Here is a 23,579-nt window from a genome sequence, read left to right as displayed (position 1 = left end):
ACAGCAAGTTAGCTTTCCTTGTACTTGTTGTGTTTTACTGGTTTAGTCCTTGTAGTATTGTACTATTATAACTTTTGAATAAATTACTATCCAATGATAAAAATACCTACTTTAGTATTGTACTATTATAACTTTTGAATTTTGAATGAATAAATTACTATCCAGTGATAAAATAATATTGTTATGAACTAGGATTGAAGACCGCTTCGCGGCGGGTTGTAGGAGGGTATTGGCGAGGATATATTTGTTACATATGATATATCGATATCAATTAGTTGTTATAGACCAAACATGCTTTAATTTAAACGACGGTAAAATAAACAATCAATATGGTTAAGTATACATGCCTAAAATTAAAAGTTAGCTTTAACCTAAACATTGGTAAAAATAAGCAAACAACACAAATAAGTAAAATAGAAGAATCAAACTTATAAAAAAGATAAAAGAATAAATATTTGTTAAAAAAAACTAACTCTATTATACTTTACGGGACGTATTGTGATAATTCTATTAAAATTTGGAGTTGAAACGTAAATCGTTTATAGAATAAAATTATTATTAAACTTTCGTACAATAAATATATTAAAAATTACGGATATACGTAAATCATTTATGAAATAATCTTACATGCCAAAGGTCGTCTAATAACTTTATTAACATTTAGGGTTAGAAATGTAAATTAATTAAAAAACAATAATATAGAGTTAGAAATGTAAACTAATTAAAAAATAATATTGTAGCTCTATAATTACTAAACGAATTAAAATGAAGGGTGAGGATCAAATAGGAAGTTTATTTTGGCTAGAAAGTATAGGAAGCAATCTTAGCCGTTCATCTACTATTTTTAAAATTTTGGACGCGTGGGCTTTTTCGTCATTTTACATTATCATATCTTCTTTCTAATACGATTCTAGATTCTGTTACCTTTCTTCTTAGTTCATCAATTTCATAACAGAATTGAAGATTCTATAACCCTAAGTTGCAATCGATCGCAAATTCACCTTTTTTCAAGCAATAATCTTGTTTCGTTTGTCAATTCGATAACCTCAATGTCTTCTTCAGACTCTGTTGGTAACTTTAGCTTCAATTTTGAGTAACTTTTTGTTATTTTGCCGAAATTCATTGTTTTACGTTTTATAATTCGTCTTTCTGTTATTAATATTTGATTTTCCATAAGTTTAATTGTTATTGTTGTATAGTTTAACATAATTTATTCGTTTTTTTTCTTCATCAGTTATTGCGTTTTAGTGAAGAGTTGCGTTTTATGATTTAATTCACATTATATGCATACAAACTTTAAATTTAAGATGGATGTAATATAAAGCAATAACTGTCATTGTTGTACAATTTTAGAGTTTTGTTTGTTTCATACATTGTTTTGTTTGTTCATCATTTGATGCGTTTTACTGAACGTATTGCGTTTTATGCTTTTAACCATATTAGTTCATATACAAACTTTAAAGGTCTGTATTTATAAATTTTTATTAACATATTTTGAGATTTAACACTAAAAACATTATTATATAAGAGGTATTGCGTTTTATAGTTATTTGTTAATTGTTTCAGATCACATTTCCAAGTGGGAGGAACGTGTATGCTTAAACAGTGGAAGAAAGTTTTTCAAACCTAAAGTCAGTGGATCCATTACACCTTCTGTTGGAATGTTTTTTAAATCATTTGATGAGGCTTTTGCGTTTTATCATGGATATGCACTTGCTGCAGTTTTTTCGGCAAGAAAAATACCTCTTGGAAAAATGGTGGTGGTTTAGTGAAAATAAGATATATTGTCTGCTCAAAAGAAGGATTTCATGTTAGCAAAGAAATAGATTCTGGTTCAGTTGATGAGAATAGTAAAAAGATTGTTAGACGTAATAGAGGTTCAAAAAGAGTTGGATGCAATGCTCATGTGAAATTAATATTAGAGAACAATAATATGTTTAATATCTACTACTTTGAAGAAGAACATAATCATATCTTTGTTGAAGATGAAGATATTCATTTCTTGCCGTGTAACACCCCGTGTTTTTCCAAAAGTCAAAGTCAAAGTCAAGTGTTGACTGTTATTGGAATTAAAGATTAATAAAGATTAATTTCATTTTAGTTTCATTTTGATTTTCATATTATTTGGAGTAAGTGTTGTATAATCAAACTAATCGACCGATAATCGAACTGTGAATCAACGACCGACTGTGAATGCTAGGAAGTAACAATGCAATAAAGATAGTCAATCAATAATCAAGCTAATCGAATCAATCATCGAACTCAAGTGTGGGGATTTTTAATGCTTTTATACGTGTGTGTGTGTCTTACATGTTACTTGTGCATGTTACTTTATGTTAAAGTGTGTGGTGAATCAATCAAATCAATCAAGACTCAAAGGTGAATCAAACTCAATGGAAATCGAACCCGAAATGGTTGTAAGGATGCTCGTATGTTAGATATAGTAGTTGGAACTAAAAGTAATTTGATTAGGAATTCTATCATTCTCAAATCATCGTTCATCGAACTCGAAATATCAAAAATCGTCGCGAAACACTCAAAACCAGGCAAGCCGATCGAACAGGGCAACCTGATCGAACAGGCTAGCCGATCGAACAGGGCAACCTGATCGAACAGGCTAGCCAATCGAACAGGGCAACCTGATCGAACAGGCTAGCCGATCGAACAGACTGTTCGATCGGACAGCTGCTCGATCAGGGATGCTGTTCGATCAGCTGGCCCTTTCCTCTTTTGGAAGCCTATAAATAGGGCTGTCTTTGTCAACCTTTCCACTTTTGGAAAAGCTCTGACCGACCAGCCTCTTCTTCTCACTAAATCTCAGATTTCTCTCAAACCGGTAAGTATTTCGCTCTAATCCTTGTACGTTTTTGTTCATTAATCGATTCTCCATCTTTCTATCTTTCAAAACTTGGATTTCATCCATGAAATCACCAAGATCTAGGTGTTCTTGAGTGATGTCATCATGGTGTTCTTGGTGTTCATCAAGAACTTCATGTTCTTGACTTCATTCAACCGTGAATAAGCTAGATCTAACCGATTTCCACATGAATAACCTAAAATCTTCCAAAGATCTTAACATTCACGGTGGAAAAGGATTGGAAGATGGGTTTTCATCTATCTTTCAACTCTTTTACACTCAAAAAGGTGAAAACGAGACTTGAACCGATTTACAAACCAATCTAAACAAACACATGGTTCAAGATTCGGGTTTTACCGAGAGATATACCGATCTCGGGTTAAACGTTAAACTTAAGTTCCAAACCGTCTCTGGCCGAGCTTGGGTGATTCCTGCTCGAGTCAGTAGGCTAAGTGGGGACTTCAGTTTTGTGGTTCAACTCGTAGTCAAAACATCTCTAAAACATCAACAATTAAACAGGAATAACCAAGTGTTAAGTGAAAGGTTAACCGAATCGAGAAGCTGGCCGAACGGCTAGGCTGTTCGATCGAACAGCCCAACCGAACGACTATGCCAGCCGATAGGTTAGGCTAACCGATCGACTAACACTTAGTCCCTCAAACTCACATGGTGTAGTATTGACGAGGTACTGTTCGATCGACTACGCCACTCGATTGTAATCATTACTGCTCGAATCATGAGATACTATACTTCAAAACACTTAGACTTTTCGAAACATTGGAATGTCATCCGATCGAGCATACCAACCGATCGAATGACATATTTGAAAACAATGAAATGCTAGCCGATCGGTTGGGCTAACCGATCGAACAGCTGTTCGATCGGCCAACTTGAAAGGTAGTGCAAACCATCATACACAAACACATCCTTCTCATCAAAGGAAGAAACAATCCACTTGAAGGAACCAGCCGATCGAGCCAGCCGGCCGATCGAATGGATGTTCGAACGGACTCTCAAACCAATCGAACAGCCCACTCGATCGAACTGCTGTCCGATCGAATGGCCTACTCGATCCAAGTACATTGTTTACCTTTCCGCATTACTCATCGTTGTGTTATCAAACTATTCAGGCTAACCTATTCTCAGTGCTCCCTTCAATCCACAACCAACCACTGTGAGTATACTCGATCCCTTTTTGCTTTCAGCACTTTTGGGTGTTACATATGAAATCTATCAAATTCACAAACAACACAAACTATTTGAGCGCTAACCTATTTGCATGTATTACTTGTCTAAATGATTGCTGTTTATTATGTTTACACGTGGAGTGCTATCTACCTGCTTTAGCAACGTAGTACTATAGTTTGGACTCAGCACCCGTTCACACGGGGGTTGCTAAGGACAATTACTTGCATGGATTACGGTGGTAATCATGTATTGCGAACTGTCTCGGACAGTCAACTCGAAGTCATTGGTATCGATGGTCCCATGTTGATAATTTACATGCATCGTTTGCCCTTGTGTACGTGCTTGGTTATGCGTAAACTATTCGAACTCTATATGCTATATCAAACTTGTGTACTCACCTTTACATTATATGTATTGACTTTTATTTTAACGTATGTGACAGGTGTTTAAGCTACTAGCGTGCTAGGGAAGCGAGGCAATAATAAGCTTCTAGGAGCCTGTGACCTTAGGACAGTGTCCACGTATCTGTTCCAGGGCCATAATTATCTGTAGATCTTGTACTGGCACCTGTAGCCAGTAAGAATTACGGATAGCCGTCTAGAGGTCTTTAAACAATATTTACTTTCGGTCTGTAATAATTAAGATTTGAGTTGTCGGAACAGTTCCCATATTGTTTAGTTGATTTCTATGATAACTTGTTATTATTTGGGACACGGTATGGGACGTGTTATATAACTGAATTGTATGATAGTTGTTGTGGAAACTTCTGAACAATCTGTTTCGCTCAGTGCCGCGCCCCGATGATTCCGCCATCGGTTGGGGTGTGACAGATTGGTATCAGAGCCATAACTATAGGGAATTAGGTTAGACACGATCTAGTCCGGATCGCTGTCTTAGAGACCTAGACTATAGTTAGGAACCAAGAGACCAAGTTTATGTGCTTATTTTATGTTGTTTCCTTCTATACTATCATTACATCCGAACTCCGAGCCAAATTTTGTAAATTGGACGGGATTAGGAGTGAAACCCGCAAATTCCTGCCTAAATTACAAATTTTTGACCAATTATTTTGTGAAATTTCTATCAATAAACGGAGGAGAATTATACCAAATTAGGGCTGAAACCCGTAATTTGATGAAAACTTTCCTCTAAATTTTCTTAAAACAAGGAAGAAATTGCTGAGCTAGGGGTGAAACCCTAACCTTGGCAGTTATTCCGACTTTATTTTATCTCGCCAAGGCAATTGACGGACTCCAATGACCTGAACTCACGAGTATGACCTAGAATGCGCATGCATAATGCCCAAGAATCGAGGCAGGAACATGTCCCCTAGAGTCGAAAGTGACGACAAGTCAACTGTGAATAGTTAAATTGCCATGGTTAGTCAAAGTCTAGTAGCCGCAGACAATCCATTTTCCGATTTTGAGTGTTGTTTTGTTGATTTTATATGATTTACCTGTTTATGTGTTTTTAAGATTTGTTGGTTACTCCATTTGTTATCAATCTGCGTGACCTTTGTTGCTATCCTATCTCGATTCAAATCCCTGTTGATGTGATCTAAACGAACCAGTATGCTATGCTACGCTATACGACTAAGATAGACGATACGATGTGGTGCTATCCGATACGCAAAACGAACGACACTCGACTTATGGTTATAGGTTTCTGTTTTCTGACCGCCTCTGTGATAAAAAAATGCGTACGTGTTAGGAAATTAAGTGCCCTATTTGCTTAATTGCTTATGTGCTCTAATTGCTTCTGTGCTTATGTGCCTCTATGATTATGTGCTTATGTGATTATATGTGTTACGTGACGAGAGATGCGACGTGATTCTAAGCTTTAGAGATCTAAGAACGTGTGAGACTCGAATTCGTTGTGTTGAGCCTGTGACGATGTCTATTGCAGACCATGTCGTCATCTGGACAACCTAGATCACGCTCGCGTCTTACCCGCCAGGAGAAAAGAGATCGACGTCTGGCTGCTATCATCTCTAAGACCGTGGCGAAGGCCGTGAGTGAGGTTTATGAGAACGCCAGCAAATCATCTGAGATGTCACAAGCTGATGCTCCGAAAGAATCCAGCAAGACTGCTTTTAGCTTCAAGCAATTTAAGGCATGTGGGCCAAAAGAGTTCACCGGCGAGGATGGTCCAACGGCTATGTTTCACTGGTTTGACTCGATAGAAGTCACCTTTCGTCAAAGTGGATGCCCAGATAATCTCCGGACTCTCAATGCTACTGGCGTCTTCCAGTCCCGTGCTTTGGACTGGTGGACTGCTGAAAGAAACAAACGCGGAAACGACGCAGCCTATGCTCTGTCATGGAAGAAGCTGAAGGAAATCATGATCGAAGAATACTGTCCCTCCCATGAGCGTCATAAGTTGGAGGATGAATTCTGGGGTATTAAACAAGACAAGGGTGACAACGCCGGTCTCACTGCTCGCTTCAAGCAGTTAAGCATCATCTGTCCAGACCAGGTCAAGACTCCCGACATGACCATCAAGAAATACATCCGCGCTCTTCCTGACTGTGTAGCGGACTTTGTCCTAGCTTCAAAGCCCGCAACGATTGAGGAGACCTACCTGCTCGCCGCTGAGATTAATGACAAGCGGGTGAAGGCTGGTTTCTGGGATAAGCAAGTCAAGCCCCTGCATCAAGTCACCGCCGCATCAACCGACAACACCACCACTCAAGCCTCCAAGTCTTCGAGGAGAAGAAAGAAGAACAAGGGTTGTGCCGCCGCAACCAATGCTGCTCCACTACAGTCTGTACCAGCCCAGCAGCAACAGCCACAGCGTTCAGCGCCAGTGATCAATGCGCCGCCAGCGAAGCGTGCGTACACCGGCCCCCACCCACTCTGTGCTACATGTTCCTATCATCACCCGGTGGGTGTGGCCTGCCGATTCTGTGCCCACTGCAACGTTTACGGGCATTTCACTGCGAGTTGCCGCTATGGTCCCCGTCAAGCTCAAGCCCAAGTCACTGCCAACCAAGCTCTACTCCCTGCTCCTCAAGCTCCTCAAGCTGCACAGGCCCCGGCAAACAATGTTCGGACCTGCTTTGCATGTGGCGACCCTAACCACTTCGCAAACCGGTGCCCGAACAGGGTGGTGAAACAAGAAGCTCAACAACCCCAGCAACAACAACAACAGCCTCAACAACAAGCCGCTCACGCCAGAACTTTCAACATCAACGCACGTCAGGCTCAAGCTGACAACAACGTGGTCAATGGTACGTTCCTTGTGAATGGTATATATGCATCATGTTTGTTTGATACTGGAGCCGATAACTGCTTTGTGTCCTTTGAATTCGAGAAACTTCTTAGACGTAAGCGCTCTTATCTTTCGTCGTCATTCGAAGTAGAAGTCGCTACCGGAAGAACCATTGCTGTCAATTCTGTGCTCCGTGATTGTACTCTCGAGCTCAACAATCATATATTCCCGATTAATCTCATTCCAATGCAGCTCGGAAGTTTCGATGTCATAGTAGGCATGGACTTTCTTCGTGAAAACCATGCTGAAGTTGTGTGTGCCGATAAGATGATTCGTTTTGTGCTAGCTAGTGGTGATATTCTATGTGTTTATGGTGAAACTACTGCGAAAGATCTCAAGCTCATGTCCTGTCTTCAAGCTCGCAAATATCTCCGCAAGGAATATCGAGCCTTTTTGGCCAACATTGTTGTAGCTGAGACGGACAAGAAAAAGAAAGTTGAAGTCAAGGATGTTCCTGTGGTCCGAGAATTTCCTCAGGTGTTCCCTGATGATCTTCCTGGATTACCTCCAAGTCGTGATATCGACTTTCGAATCGACCTTATTCCAGGAGCCAACCTAGTGGCCAAAGCTCCGTATCGACTCGCTCCATCTGAAATGCGAGAACTCTCAAACCAACTCCAAGAGTTACTTGAAAAAGGCTTCATTCGCCCGAGCACTTCTCCATGGGGCGCACCAGTCCTTTTCGTCAAAAAGAAGGACGGGTCGTTCCGAATGTGCATCGATTACCGGGAATTGAACAAGCTGACCATCAAGAACCGATACCCCTTACCAAGAATCGATGATCTGTTTGACCAACTACAAGGTGCTCAGTGTTTCTCCAAGATTGATCTACGTTCAGGCTACCATCAGTTGCGGATTCAAGAGGAAGATATACCCAAAACCGCTTTTCGAACCCGAGACGGCCACTACGAATTTGTTGTCATGCCTTTTGGTTTAACCAACGCACCCGCGGTCTTTATGGATCTGATGAATCGCGTGTGTAAACCGTTCTTAGACCGTTTCGTCATTGTATTCATCGACGATGTCCTGATCTATTCCAGATCGAGGGCCGAACATGCGCAGCATTTGCGATTGGTTCTCGAGTTACTTCAGGGAAACCAACTCTACGCCAAATTCTCCAAGTGTGAGTTTTGGTTGGAGGAGGTTCAATTTCTGGGTCACATTGTGAATAGTCGGGGTATACACGTTGATCCTGCAAAGATTGAGGCAGTCAAGGGATGGGTTACGCCAAAGAATCCGTCAGAAGTTCGCTCTTTTCTCGGATTAGCAGGTTACTACCGGCGATTCATCGAAGGATTCTCAAAGATTGCTGTACCGCTTACCTCCCTTACTCATAAAGACAAGCCTTTTGTATGGGGAACCGCGCAGGAGACTGCTTTCCAAACCCTCAAACACATGCTGTGCCATGCACCAGTTCTTACACTGCCGGACGGAAGCGATGACTTCGTTGTCTATTGTGATGCTTCAAACCTTGGACTTGGCTGTGTTCTCATGCAACGAGACAAGGTTATAGCTTACGCATCTCGACAGCTCAAAATCCACGAGAAGAACTATACAACCCATGACCTCGAGCTAGGCGCAGTTGTCTTTGCCTTAAAGATTTGGCGACACTACCTGTATGGTACAAAGTGCACGATCTTCACCGATCACAAGAGCCTACAACATATCTTTAACCAGAGAGAACTCAATATGCGTCAACGCCGATGGGTAGAACTTCTCAACGATTACGACTGTGAGATCCGTTATCACCCAGGCAAGGCGAATGTAGTTGCAGACGCCCTCAGCAGAAAGAATTATGTGATAGGTGTTCGAAACATCCAGACTCAGTATAACCTCGAAGCTCTCATCCGCGAAGCACAACACGCTTGCTTTAACGAGCGTACGTTGAAGAAAGAACGAATCTATCACGATGGAACTCAGCTCGTGAGCAAAGCCAACGGGATATTCTATTATCTGGACCGAATCTGGGTTCCGAGGAGGACAGATTTGCGAAAGATCATCATGAACGAAGCCCACAAGTCCCGATATTCCATTCATCCCGGTGCGGACAAAATGTACCAGGACCTTCGCTACAAGTACTGGTGGCCTGGGATGAAAAGGGATATTGCTCTATATGTTGGTAGCTGTTTAACTTGTGCAAGAGTCAAGGCTGAACACCAAAGACCTTCAGGCTTACTCGAACAACCGCCGATACCCGTATGGAAGTGGGAAAGCATAGCTATGGATTTCATAACTAAGCTTCCGACCACGCCATCAGGTCACGACAGTATTTGGGTTATAGTCGACCGTCTAACCAAATCAGCCCACTTTCTGCCAATACGAGAAGACTATAAGGTGGCCAAGCTAGCCCAAATCTACACCGACGAGATCATTAAGAATCATGGTACGCCTCGAGACATCATTTCGGATCGCGATGCTCGGTTTACATCGAGATTGTGGGAAACTTTTCAAGCAGCTCTTGGTACGACGCTGAATTTGAGTACCGCATTCCACCCGCAAACCGACGGGCAGACTGAAAGAACGATTCGTACTATTGAAGACATGCTCCGTGCGTGTGTTATCGATTTTGGTGGTAGTTGGAGCAAACACCTACCGTTAGTCGAATTTTCGTACAATAATAGCTATCACTCCAGCATCGAAATGGCACCTTTCGAAGCCTTGTATGGTAGGAGATGTCGCTCGCCTATAGTATGGCACGAGGTCGGTCATTCACAATTGACTGGGCCCGAGATTCTGCAAGAAACGACTGACAAGATCCACCAGATAAGGGAAAACTTGGTAAAGGCCCGGGACAGACAAAAGATGTACGCCGATAAACGACGCAAGCCCCGCGAATTTGCAGTTGGCGACTACGTGCTCCTAAAGGTATCACCTTGGAAGGGAGTAGTCCGATTCGGCAAAAGAGGGAAACTTGCGCCTCGATTTGTTGGACCTTTTAAGATTCTGGAAAGGATCGGTAAGGTTGCCTACAAACTCGAATTACCGGAGGAACTCAGCAATGTCCACCCGACTTTCCATATTTCAAACCTTCGAAAATGCGTAGCCGACCACGACGCAATAATACCACTCGACGATCTTCAGGTCAATGAGACACTACACTTCGTGGAAAAGCCTGTCGAAATCATGGACCGACAGACCAAGCAACTCAGACGCTCTCGCATTCCTATTGTAAAAGTACGATGGGAAGGCAAACGAGGCGCGGAGTTCACTTGGGAACTCGAAAGTGACATGAAGGCCAAGTACCCGCAGTTATTCAGATAGATCTGAAGCATCAAATTGGTAAAATCACACGGCGATGTACGGTTCTCGGCCTAATTTCGGGACGAAATTCCCTAAAGGAGGGGAGACTGTAACACCCCGTGTTTTTCCAAAAGTCAAAGTCAAAGTCAAGTGTTGACTGTTATTGGAATTAAAGATTAATAAAGATTAATTTCATTTTAGTTTCATTTTGATTTTCATATTATTTGGAGTAAGTGTTGTATAATCAAACTAATCGACCGATAATCGAACTGTGAATCAACGACCGACTGTGAATGCTAGGAAGTAACAATGCAATAAAGATAGTCAATCAATAATCAAGCTAATCGAATCAATCATCGAACTCAAGTGTGGGGATTTTTAATGCTTTTATACGTGTGTGTGTGTCTTACATGTTACTTGTGCATGTTACTTTATGTTAAAGTGTGTGGTGAATCAATCAAATCAATCAAGACTCAAAGGTGAATCAAACTCAATGGAAATCGAACCCGAAATGGTTGTAAGGATGCTCGTATGTTAGATATAGTAGTTGGAACTAAAAGTAATTTGATTAGGAATTCTATCATTCTCAAATCATCGTTCATCGAACTCGAAATATCAAAAATCGTCGCGAAACACTCAAAACCAGGCAAGCCGATCGAACAGGGCAACCTGATCGAACAGGCTAGCCGATCGAACAGGGCAACCTGATCGAACAGGCTAGCCAATCGAACAGGGCAACCTGATCGAACAGGCTAGCCGATCGAACAGACTGTTCGATCGGACAGCTGCTCGATCAGGGATGCTGTTCGATCAGCTGGCCCTTTCCTCTTTTGGAAGCCTATAAATAGGGCTGTCTTTGTCAACCTTTCCACTTTTGGAAAAGCTCTGACCGACCAGCCTCTTCTTCTCACTAAATCTCAGATTTCTCTCAAACCGGTAAGTATTTCGCTCTAATCCTTGTACGTTTTTGTTCATTAATCGATTCTCCATCTTTCTATCTTTCAAAACTTGGATTTCATCCATGAAATCACCAAGATCTAGGTGTTCTTGAGTGATGTCATCATGGTGTTCTTGGTGTTCATCAAGAACTTCATGTTCTTGACTTCATTCAACCGTGAATAAGCTAGATCTAACCGATTTCCACATGAATAACCTAAAATCTTCCAAAGATCTTAACATTCACGGTGGAAAAGGATTGGAAGATGGGTTTTCATCTATTTTTCAACTCTTTTACACTCAAAAAGGTGAAAACGAGACTTGAACCGATTTACAAACCAATCTAAACAAACACATGGTTCAAGATTCGGGTTTTACCGAGAGATATACCGATCTCGGGTTAAACGTTAAACTTAAGTTCCAAACCGTCTCTGGCCGAGCTTGGGTGATTCCTGCTCGAGTCAGTAGGCTAAGTGGGGACTTCAGTTTTGTGGTTCAACTCGTAGTCAAAACATCTCTAAAACATCAACAATTAAACAGGAATAACCAAGTGTTAAGTGAAAGGTTAACCGAATCGAGAAGCTGGCCGAACGGCTAGGCTGTTCGATCGAACAGCCCAACCGAACGACTATGCCAGCCGATAGGTTAGGCTAACCAATCGACTAACACTTAGTCCCTCAAACTCACATGGTGTAGTATTGACGAGGTACTGTTCGATCGACTACGCCACTCGATTGTAATCATTACTGCTCGAATCATGAGATACTATACTTCAAAACACTTAGACTTTTCGAAACATTGGAATGTCATCCGATCGAGCATACCAACCGATCGAATGACATATTTGAAAACAATGAAATGCTAGCCGATCGGTTGGGCTAACCGATCGAACAGCTGTTCGATCGGCCAACTTGAAAGGTAGTGCAAACCATCATACACAAACACATCCTTCTCATCAAAGGAAGAAACAATCCACTTGAAGGAACCAGCCGATCGAGCCAGCCGGCCGATCGAATGGATGTTCGAACGGACTCTCAAACCAATCGAACAGCCCACTCGATCGAACTGCTGTCCGATCGAATGGCCTACTCGATCCAAGTACATTGTTTACCTTTCCGCATTACTCATCGTTGTGTTATCAAACTATTCAGGCTAACCTATTCTCAGTGCTCCCTTCAATCCACAACCAACCACTGTGAGTATACTCGATCCCTTTTTGCTTTCAGCACTTTTGGGTGTTACATATGAAATCTATCAAATTCACAAACAACACAAACTATTTGAGCGCTAACCTATTTGCATGTATTACTTGTCTAAATGATTGCTGTTTATTATGTTTACACGTGGAGTGCTATCTACCTGCTTTAGCAACGTAGTACTATAGTTTGGACTCAGCACCCGTTCACACGGGGGTTGCTAAGGACAATTACTTGCATGGATTACGGTGGTAATCATGTATTGCGAACTGTCTCGGACAGTCAACTCGAAGTCATTGGTATCGATGGTCCCATGTTGATAATTTACATGCATCGTTTGCCCTTGTGTACGTGCTTGGTTATGCGTAAACTATTCGAACTCTATATGCTATATCAAACTTGTGTACTCACCTTTACATTATATGTATTGACTTTTATTTTAACGTATGTGACAGGTGTTTAAGCTACTAGCGTGCTAGGGAAGCGAGGCAATAATAAGCTTCTAGGAGCCTGTGACCTTAGGACAGTGTCCACGTATCTGTTCCAGGGCCATAATTATCTGTAGATCTTGTACTGGCACCTGTAGCCAGTAAGAATTACGGATAGCCGTCTAGAGGTCTTTAAACAATATTTACTTTCGGTCTGTAATAATTAAGATTTGAGTTGTCGGAACAGTTCCCATATTGTTTAGTTGATTTCTATGATAACTTGTTATTATTTGGGACACGGTATGGGACGTGTTATATAACTGAATTGTATGATAGTTGTTGTGGAAACTTCTGAACAATCTGTTTCGCTCAGTGCCGCGCCCCGATGATTCCGCCATCGGTTGGGGTGTGACATGCCGACTGCCAGAAGTATTGATTATGTTAAAGAAAGTTTTATATCTGGATTGTCTACAATCAATATTGGACCTATTAAAGCATTCAATATTATGAAAACAATGTATGGTGGTTTTGGTGAAGTTGGTGCTAGTAAAGTTGATTGTAAGAACTATAGAAGGGATTTGAATATTTACATAGGAGAGTATGATGCAGAAATGGTAGTTAGGCGTCTTATTAGGAAGAAAGAATGTTGTCCTAGTTTCACATGTGATTATGTTATTGGTGAAGATAGAAGATTGAAAGGACTTTTCTTGGCTGATGAGCAATCAAAAACAAATTATACAGTGTTTGGTGACATAGTTGGTTTTGATGCTACTTATAAATCAAACAAGTAAGTTTTTTTTTCTTTTATTGCGTTTTATATTCTATTGCGTTATATATTCCTGTTCTATTTTTTCTAATGCTTTTTTAATTTGTTTTATGTAGATATGATTTGGTTTTTGTTCCATTTACTGGGATTGATAATCATTTTAGGAATGTCACATTTGGTGGTGCATTACTTGGTTCTGAGACTGCAGATTCTTATAGATGGCTTTTAAAGTGCTTTGTTAATGATTTTGGAAATGAGCCTAAAGTTGTTGTTACTGATCAAGATGTTGTAATGAAGAGAGCTATTAAGGATGTACTTTCAAGAAGTAGGCATAGGTTATGTATGCGGCATATATGGGAGAAATTGAAGACAAAGGTATTATACTGCGTTTTATGATATAATAAACTGCAATTTTTATATAGGTTTATTATTGTGTTTTATGTATTATACAATAAGATCCCCAAACATTTTTATCAATAGAATTGCTTTTTAATATAACAAAACAATTGTGTTTTACCATTAATGCATTATGTTTATCATTTTCATGATATTGCGTTTTAAATTATCGCGTTTTATGTTTAATAATTTTATTGCTTTTTATACAGGTTGGTCCTGTTTTGTCATCAAACATTGATTTTAATACAAGAATGACACATGTTGTTTGGAATGATACTATTATTCCAGAAGATTTTGAAACTGAGTGGCATTCAATAATGTCTACTTTTGGATTGGAAAATCATGAGTGGTTAAAAGATATATACGATCTTCGATCTGATTGGATTCCCTCTTATTACCATGGAGAGAATTTGGCTGGTCTTATGCGTACTATGTCTAGATGTGAAAGCAAGAATTACTTCTTTGGTCAGTTTTGCAATCCAAGTTGCACACTTGTTGATTTTTTCACTCATTTTGAGACTGCAATGGATTTTCAAAGGCATGAGCATAGGAGGAATGATCATGATACAAGGTATATTCAGTCTAAGACATGGAGTGACTTTGTATCGGAGAAACAAGCATCAGAAATATATACCAAAACAATTTTTAAAGATATTCAGATTAAAATTGATGCTGCCATTACAAAGTGTATGTCAAAGTCTCATGATATTGTGGGTGATGTTCAATATTATGAAATAAAGGATTTCAAACAGCCATGCACATGTTTATTCAAGGTAATTTTTTAAATTTATAGTGTTTTAAACATCTATTGCGTTTTTTTTCCATCATTTGTTGCGTTTTATCATTATATAATCATATACTTAATTTCTGTATTATATTTATTATTCATTGCGTTTTATATTACATTTCACTAATTTTATATAGCTTTTTAATTTTATTTACAGGTTCAATACAACAAACAAGAAGATGGTTTAAGTACAAGTCGTACTTGCAAACGATTTGAACAATTTAGTATATTGTGCCGCCATATATTTTATGTTCTACGGTATGATGATATAACTGAGTTTCCTAGAAGATATGTTCTTAGAATATGGATGAGAGATGTTGTTTCAAATGGATCAATTCATTGCAATATTTGGTTTGATGAAATTGGTAGGAATAGTGAAATTGATAAAGTTTTTAGAGAAATTGTTGTTGCAAATGAGTATGTGGTTAATAGGTTGGTTGGGGATTTAGATGAGTTGTGTCATTACAGAGATCATATTAAAAGTTATATTGATAAAGCGGATGAGGTTATGGTTGCTGCGCCGCCTCCTAGTCGCAAAGAAAGATTTGTTGATATTGGAGGGAACTTAGAAAAGCCCTGATTCTATGATTCGTGTCCCGATCAAAATAAGGACCAAAGGATGCGGTGTACAAAAAAAGATCAAGTCTAATCGTGAGATTGCAATTCAAAAATCATCAAAGATCCAGAAATCATGTCGTGTATGTGGTGGAAAAGGACATAACAGTCGCACATGTAAAGATAAGGTTTCTTCTAATGCTATAGGTTCTAGCAATACAATGTAAGTATGTATACAAATTCTGATATTAATAAGAAAGAAAAATTTTTTGTCATTGCGTTTTTTAATGTATAGGTTTCAGCTCTTTTTGTTATTGCGTTTTGTGATATCCTCCATAAATATCAGTTTTTTTTGGTTAATTGCGTTTTATGATAACAGCAGTATATTGTTATTGCGTTTTATACATAGAACAATATACTGTAAATGGAATTTTTAGATTATTGCGTTTTATTATAACACAGATCAAATAAAACAAGAAATGCAAGTGGATATCATTAACATTGCGTTATATAGATGATGATAGTTTAAAACAAAGATGATGATTACAAACCACAAAATTAAATAAAAATTACCAGCAAGATCAGCATCATGGATCAAAGTTTGTTTCTTCTTCAGATGAGAACCCTAAGCTTCCATTAGGGATTTTCTCATCACTTTCAGATTCAGTCCAAAGATCAACATGTAAGACTACTGCCTTTTGAAGCTTCTCTGCAAATTTGCTAGCAGAGTTGTTGATGATTGGTATTTCAGATAATTGCTTAAAAAATTTTATATCCTCACTGGAAGATATGTCCTTTGGGTCATATATCTCCACATCACCATCGTCCCAAGTCACTGAAACTTTGAAAGTTTCTTCAATGAACTCCCAAGATGTAACTTGGGCTTCTTCAGTTGCAGTTTGATTCGGATTTCCAAATCTTTTGTGTAGAATTATAAATAGTGCGGCTGTCTGATTTGTGTAACAAGCAGGTGGTATACCTATTTCATTCATCCTTCTCAACACATTCTCATTGCAGTTTTGAAGAACAGAAGCAACAGAATGGTATCTTATTTTTTTCCATCAAGAAATTGAAGAATGAAATTCTCTCTTTGAACCCACCAAGTGATAGTTGTTGATTAGCCATTTAGGGTTTTTGTGTGTTTTTGTTGTTGGGTATTTGGTGTATGAGGAATGTGAAAATAATTTAGGGTTTTTGTTCTTATATAATGGATTGGTAGAGGGATGGTATCAAGTGTGTTAATAATAAAAATGGTTATATTTTAGTTTCTTCTTTGAATTGGTTGTTCAATCATACAGTATTTTATCAGGAATCCAAAAGGCTTTTAATGTTGTTTAAGGCTTTTTGTCTAATCAATTTCTTTGTCATTAAGCTATCAGTTTTTTCTTTGTTTTATTAATTCCCCATTTTTTATTATTTTATTTTATAACATTGCGTTTTAGAAAGAGTATAATATATTAGCTTTATGATTGTCATTAAGCCTTTATTTTTTTTTTTGCGTTATAAAATAGTAAAAAAAAAAAAACTTTTATTGCGTTATAAAGATATATTGCGTTATATGTTTGGAAATGAATAATTAGGAAACACTTTGTAATGCGTTTTAGAATAAATAACTTATGTCAACCAACAAATAAATAGACAATGTTGAGTTATAGCATACTATTAAAATGTTGCGTTTCACTATATATGTATCCTTTCTTTTAAACATATTATTTATCAATGTTGCGTTTTATTGATAAATTGTACAAATTTTAAATAATATGTTTAAAAGAAAGGATACATATTGCGTTTTAAAATAACAAACAAAAAGTAGCATTTGTAACTCTAAGTATATTAATTAAAGCAAATATATCAACAAAATATTGCGTTATATGAAAATTATGCTAAAAGAAAAAACATTGCTTTTTATAATAAGCAATATTTCTAAATCAAAGTAAACCAGCAATATCAAGAAAATAATGCGTTATATTAAAATTATGCTAAAAGAAAAAACATTGCGTTTTATAATAAGTAGCATTTCTAAATCAAAGTAAACCAGCAAGAGCAAGCCTCTCTTTAATCCTTTCTAAACTAGTGTCATAAGATTGTTTTTTAAGTTTCGCACTGAGGTTCCGAAACTTCTTTGAGTCCTCAATAACATAATCTTTGCATTCGTTGATTTCGTGCAATAATATCTTTGCGATGAACTTTCTTCTTAAATCATCAAGTTGTGCGGTCTGCTTGTTCACTTGTTTTTTTATTTTTACCCTTCTTGATAATTGCAGGTTCTTCATATTCCCCATTAAACCCATAATCACATTTTTCGACTTCTTCACCATTATAACATTCCATATGACGCATACAGAATATACCACAGTCAATGCCGTTATCTTTTGTCCTCCATTTCATCTCCATTCTAACAGGGGTTATGCCCTTTATATCATTTGCATTTTCATATCCAACAGATTTAAGGTAACCTGCCAAAGCATTCCTCTACAGAAAAAAAAAATAAAATAAAAAGATTAGGTGGTTTATATTTGTGTTTTAAAAGCATAAGTCAGAAAACTTACTGTATTTTCAGGCACATCACCATATTTTTCTTCATTTGTGACCGCTTTCGCATTGTTGTCAATGATGAATATTTGTTTCTCTTCAAGATTGAATGAGATTACAAAGAAATGCTCTGAATGGAGAATTGTCACACCCCCAAATTCCACCCGCGGATAACACCCGCTTCGAGGGCGTGACTGACCAGGATCCAGCCACCAATTATACTGACAACTTATATTAATAACAAAAGTAATACTTACTAACCATAAGATTAGCAAATATCAAGTTCAGTGTTCAAAGTCTTAAGTTCAGAGTAAATGTAGCGGAAGCATAAACAAACAGTTTTAAGTAATGTTCATAAAGCAAGCATAATAAATGCCCAACACACGGGCAGACGACCACTACACATCCCAAGTAGCTGCTCCAGTCACTGGCCACCTGCAAAGCATGCAGTAAAGGGGTCAACAATAATGCTGAGTGAGTTCACTAATTGTCCAGTTTTAATTACCAAAAACTTGTTTCACCAGTTAATTTATCCGTTTATACATGCCATGGGGAGCTACCCCAAAAGTTAGCGACTAAACTGTTTTTCCAATACCGAACACTAGGTAACCGTTTGCGTTTCCGCAGGATGCCCCGATGTCAATGTTCTATCATCATTGACGGATGCCTGAGTACATTAGTTCACGACCGATCCCATACCATGGCACGGTGTGAGGCTGGTAAGACCTAAATAGCGCTATCAACTAATAACCCGTTCGCCTGGCACCGGCGACTAATCGGTATTATGTAGTAGGGACTTGAGTGATAGAGTTGCGTTTAGTGCCGTTAGTTGCATTCCGTATAAACAGTAATTAACTAAAAAGGGTTTCCCAATACAAGGGAAGATAAAGTAAGTTTGTTTCCCACTAACTAGGGAAGGAATGTAGACGGTATCCCCTTTACAAGGGGATAGGGTTGTTTTAGTCTCGTGTCCCAAACCACCGGGACGCATGCTTTTAAGTTGTGAACTCACCTTGGGTTGCTCGGTATGATACGTTACTTGGTTAAGTATGTTGGTCACCACGTCCTAGCATGGTTACCAAGTATGGGTCAAGTTGGGTACAAGTAAACACGTATAAGACACACTTAACATAAATGCAAATAACCACAGTAGCAGGTATAAACGCAGCCCAGTCAACAGAAGGTCCAACACACAACAGTGGGGTTATTGGGCCTAAACAGTTACACAAGCAATCCAGTTAGCAGACAATCCAACAAGTACATTGGCCCAATAACAGCCCAGTCGAGACGGGGGTGACTCGCAACCAAGGTTGCGACTCGCAACCGAGGTCTCGGTTCGTCATGCTTTGGTTACGACTCGTAACCGGAGATTGCGACTTAGCAGGTGTGGTTGCGACTCGCAACCAGGTTTGATGGTGCTGATTGCGACTCGCAACTGGGAGGTTTCGACTGGTCATGCGTGGTTTCGAGTAGCAACCAAGGGTTGCGACTCGCAATCGTGATAACGTGCATGGCAATCCCTTCTAGAACCTGCAGTGTACGACCCAATGGAATTGCTATTTCATGTAAATGTTGTACTATGCCACTAAACATGTTTCTTGGTCGGTTTTGTGCACATTTTAGATCAAAATCAGCAGATTCAAAACTTTTTAGCAACATTCAAGCTGTTCATCATATATTCATCAGCCATAATCAAATTTCATTCATAAACAACCCAAAATCCTGTTTAAAACTCCTACTTATTTCTCGGACAAAACAATAACAAGATTAAACCCAAACATGCATTTTAACAGCCACAATCATGAACATTAACTAACAATCAAGCATAAATCTCTTAACATCATCGGATAGCAAAACCCATCAACTTAAACAATATAATACTTCCTATCATGGTCCGAAACGTTTAGCCAAAACCATAACAAACCACAAACCGGATATCATAACAACAAACATCATAAACATTCACAACAAACATCATCAAGTAGCCACCTTCCTTAGCATATTTATGAACATACAAGCCTAATATTCATACTAAAACCTCTAATCACATCAACAAGCATAAAACCATAGCAATCATCAACAATCATGAACATACAAAACACTAACCGGTTACTCGGGGTTGAGAGAAAAGGGGTGTTCGGGTGGTCTCTTGGTTCGGCCGATCTTCCTTGTTGATAGCTCACTTGATCCGAGAGATATGAAGGAATGGGGAGATGATTTTGGTTGCTAGAAATTTAGGGTTTTAGGGTTTAGTGAAGAAGATGAGAGGAGAGTGTGAGAAGAGAGTGTGTAAAATGGTTAAGGGAGGTGGGGTTGGGTTTATATAATGTACCGAGTTGGGCTAGGAGGGGGTTTCCGGGTTGGGTTTTTCGGCTACAAGGCCTTAACCGGCCCAATTGCTATTGTTCACTCGAGACCATTCCGGGTCTCGAGTCGAGTCGAGGTTTCGGTTCACATATATAACACTTATATATATATACATACACATAAGTAAATCGGCATATAACACCTAATGACAAATAGTTTTTCATACATTTTTACTGTTAGTCGATTACGTACACGTTTGTTACATCGAAAGGTTATCCGGAAAGATCCGAGGTGTCACATTATCCCCAAGTTTTAGGAACTTTCGTCCCGAAAGTTAAGGCAGCCACTGCCAAGCTACCGTAAGTGAAAGCGTTTCAACGGGGTGTCACATCATTCCCCCGTTAGTTTGGAATTTCGTCCCGAAATTCGTTCGTAGCTTCAGTGCTGGGATTTTCGTTAGGGAACAGCTGGGGATACTTGTGCTTCATCTGGTCTTCCCGCTCCCAGGTATACTCTAGGCCACGTCGCGAGTTCCAACGAACTCGTACAAGAGGTATCTGGCTACGTTTGAGGGTTTTGATCACTCGATCAGTGATCTCAATCGGTTCCTCAGTAAAGTGTAGCTGTTCGTCAATCGTTAGTTCCTTAAAAGGAATCACAAGTGTTTCATCCGACAAACACTTCTTCAGGTTGGATACGTGAAAAACGTTGTGTACCGCACTCAGTTCTTCAGGCAGGTTCAATCTATAAGCGACCTTACCGATCTTCTCGGTAATTTCGAATGGTCCAATGTATCGCGGATTAAGCTTGCCCCGTTTACCAAAGCGAACCACACCCTTCCAGGGTGAGACTTTAAGTAGAACCCGGTCACCGACCTGGAATTCCAATGGTTTCCTACGCTTATCAGCGTAACTCTTCTGACGGTCACGAGCTGCCGCCATGCGTTGTCTGATCTGGGCAATCTTTTCCGTTGTATCCACCACCATCTCTGGGCCTGTGATTTGACTATCACCGATTTCTGCCCAGCAGAGAGGTGACCGGCATTTACGACCGTACAATGCCTCAAAAGGTGCTGCCTGAATACTAGTGTGGTAGCTGTTGTTGTATGAGAACTCTACTAACGGTAGATGCTTCTCCCAGTTCTTGCCAAAATCGATCACACACGCTCTAAGCATGTCTTCTAGAGTTTGGATGGTACGTTCGGACTGTCCATCCGTTTGCGGGTGATAAGCAGTGCTCATATCCAAACGTGAGCCAAAGCATTTGTGCATAGCTTGCCACAGTTCCGAAGTAAATCGAGCGTCTCGGTCGGAAATAATTGAGGTTGGCACTCCGTGCCTCGAAACTACTTCCTTTAAGTAAATCTCCGCCAGGGTAGAAAACTTGTCTGTTTCCTTAATAGCCAGAAAGTGCGCGGATTTGGTCAATCGATCTACTATTACCCAAATAGCATCATTTCCGCGTTGAGATCTAGGTAGCCCTGTAACAAAGTCCATGGAAATTTGCTCCCATTTCCATTTCGGGATTTCTGGTTGTTGGAGTAGACCCGCTGGCTTCTGGTATTCTGTCTTGACTCTCGCGCAAGTCAAACATTTGCTGACGTATGTTGCTATGTGGGCCTTCATACCAGGCCACCAATACGTAGTCTTCAAGTCATGGTACATCTTGTCCGAACCAGGATGTACTGAGTAGCGGGACTTGTGGGCTTCGTCCATCACGAGTTCACGTAAACCTCCAGAGAGAGGAACCCAAATGCGTCCTGTTACATAGTAAGCACCATCTTCTTTCTGTTCTAGTTGCTGTCTCGACCCTCACAGAGACTCAGCCCGGATGTTTTCCGGCTTTAATGCTTCAACTTGAGCATTTCGAATCTGGGTAGGGAGGCTAGACTGAATGGTAAGTTGCAGTGCTCGCACGCGCTTTGGTATAGTGTCCTTTCGGCTGAGGGCGTCTGCCACGACATTGGCTTTGCCCGGATGGTATTTGATGGCGCATTCGTAGTCATTCAAGAGTTCGACCCATCGACGTTGTCTCATGTTCAATTCCTTTTGCCTAAAGATATGCTCGAGACTCCTGTGATCGGTGTAAATAGTGCACTTGGTACCGTACAGGTAATGTCTCCATATCTTAAGAGCAAAAACCACTGCTCCTAGTTCCAAGTCGTGCGTCGTGTAGTTCTTTTCATGCGTCTTGAGTTGTCGAGAGGCATAGGCAATAACTTTCTCGCGTTGCATTAGCACGCAACCGAGCCCATGAATAGACGCATCGCAGTAAACCACAAATTCGTCAGTGCCTTCAGGTAACGAGAGAATAGGAGCGCTACAGAGGTTATCCTTAAGCCTCTGAAAAGCAGATTTCTGTGCTGCATTCCACTTGTAGGCGACGCCTTTCTGAGTGAGTGTCGTGAGGGGTTGTGCAATCTTTGAGAATCCCTGAATGAATCTGCGGTAGTAACCTGCCAATCCCAAGAATTGGCGAACTTCAGTGGGAGTCTTAGGCGTAGGCCAGTTCTTTATCGATTCGATCTTAGTGGGGTCAACGTGAATTCCGTTCTTATTAACTACATGGCCGAGGAAATGGACTTCCCGAAGCCAGAAGTCACATTTAGAGAATTTGGCGTACAGTTGCTCGTTGCGAAGGAGTTCGAGGATAAGGCGTAGGTGCTGTTCATGCTCTCCTTGACTTTTCGAATAAATCAGAATGTCGTCGATGAACACAATCACAAATTTGTCGAGGTAAGGCTTACATACGCGGTTCATAAGATCCATGAACACTGCAGGTGCGTTGGTCATTCCAAAAGGCATGACGAGAAATTCATAGTGACCATAACGGGTCCTGAACGCAGTCTTAGAGATGTCTTCGTCACGTACTCTCAACTGATGGTAGCCTGATCGCAGGTCAATCTTAGAATAGTAACTCGATCCTTGCAATTGATCAAACAAATCGTCGATGCGCGGGAGAGGGTAACGATTCTTGATGGTAACCTTGTTCAACTCACGATAGTCGATGCACATTCGGAATGTGCCGTCCTTCTTCTTGACAAAGAGTACTGGGGCTCCCCAGGGTGATGAACTAGGACGGATAAATCCTTTATCCAATAGTTCTTGTAGTTGCGTAGAGA

The 23,579-nt window shown here is 39.9% G+C and overlaps 1 protein-coding gene across 1 annotated transcript; it reads left to right on the top strand.

The window, feature by feature from the left end:
* Window positions 1-13,528: 13,528 nt before the first annotated feature.
* On the top strand, window positions 13,529-15,644 carry LOC110932236 (protein FAR1-RELATED SEQUENCE 5-like). The gene is made up of 4 exons (XM_022175588.1): window positions 13,529-13,902; window positions 13,998-14,256; window positions 14,487-15,050; window positions 15,222-15,644. The coding sequence occupies exons 1-4, from the start codon at window positions 13,529-13,531 to the stop codon at window positions 15,642-15,644; spliced, it is 1,620 nt and encodes a 539-aa protein (XP_022031280.1).
* The last annotated feature ends 7,935 nt before the right edge of the window (window positions 15,645-23,579 follow it).

Source organism: Helianthus annuus, chromosome 3 (genome assembly GCF_002127325.2).
Source record: "Helianthus annuus cultivar XRQ/B chromosome 3, HanXRQr2.0-SUNRISE, whole genome shotgun sequence".
Taxonomy (NCBI): domain Eukaryota; kingdom Viridiplantae; phylum Streptophyta; class Magnoliopsida; order Asterales; family Asteraceae; genus Helianthus; species Helianthus annuus.
Note: the sequence above shows the minus strand (reverse complement) of the source record. Positions and strands in the feature narration are given on the sequence as shown.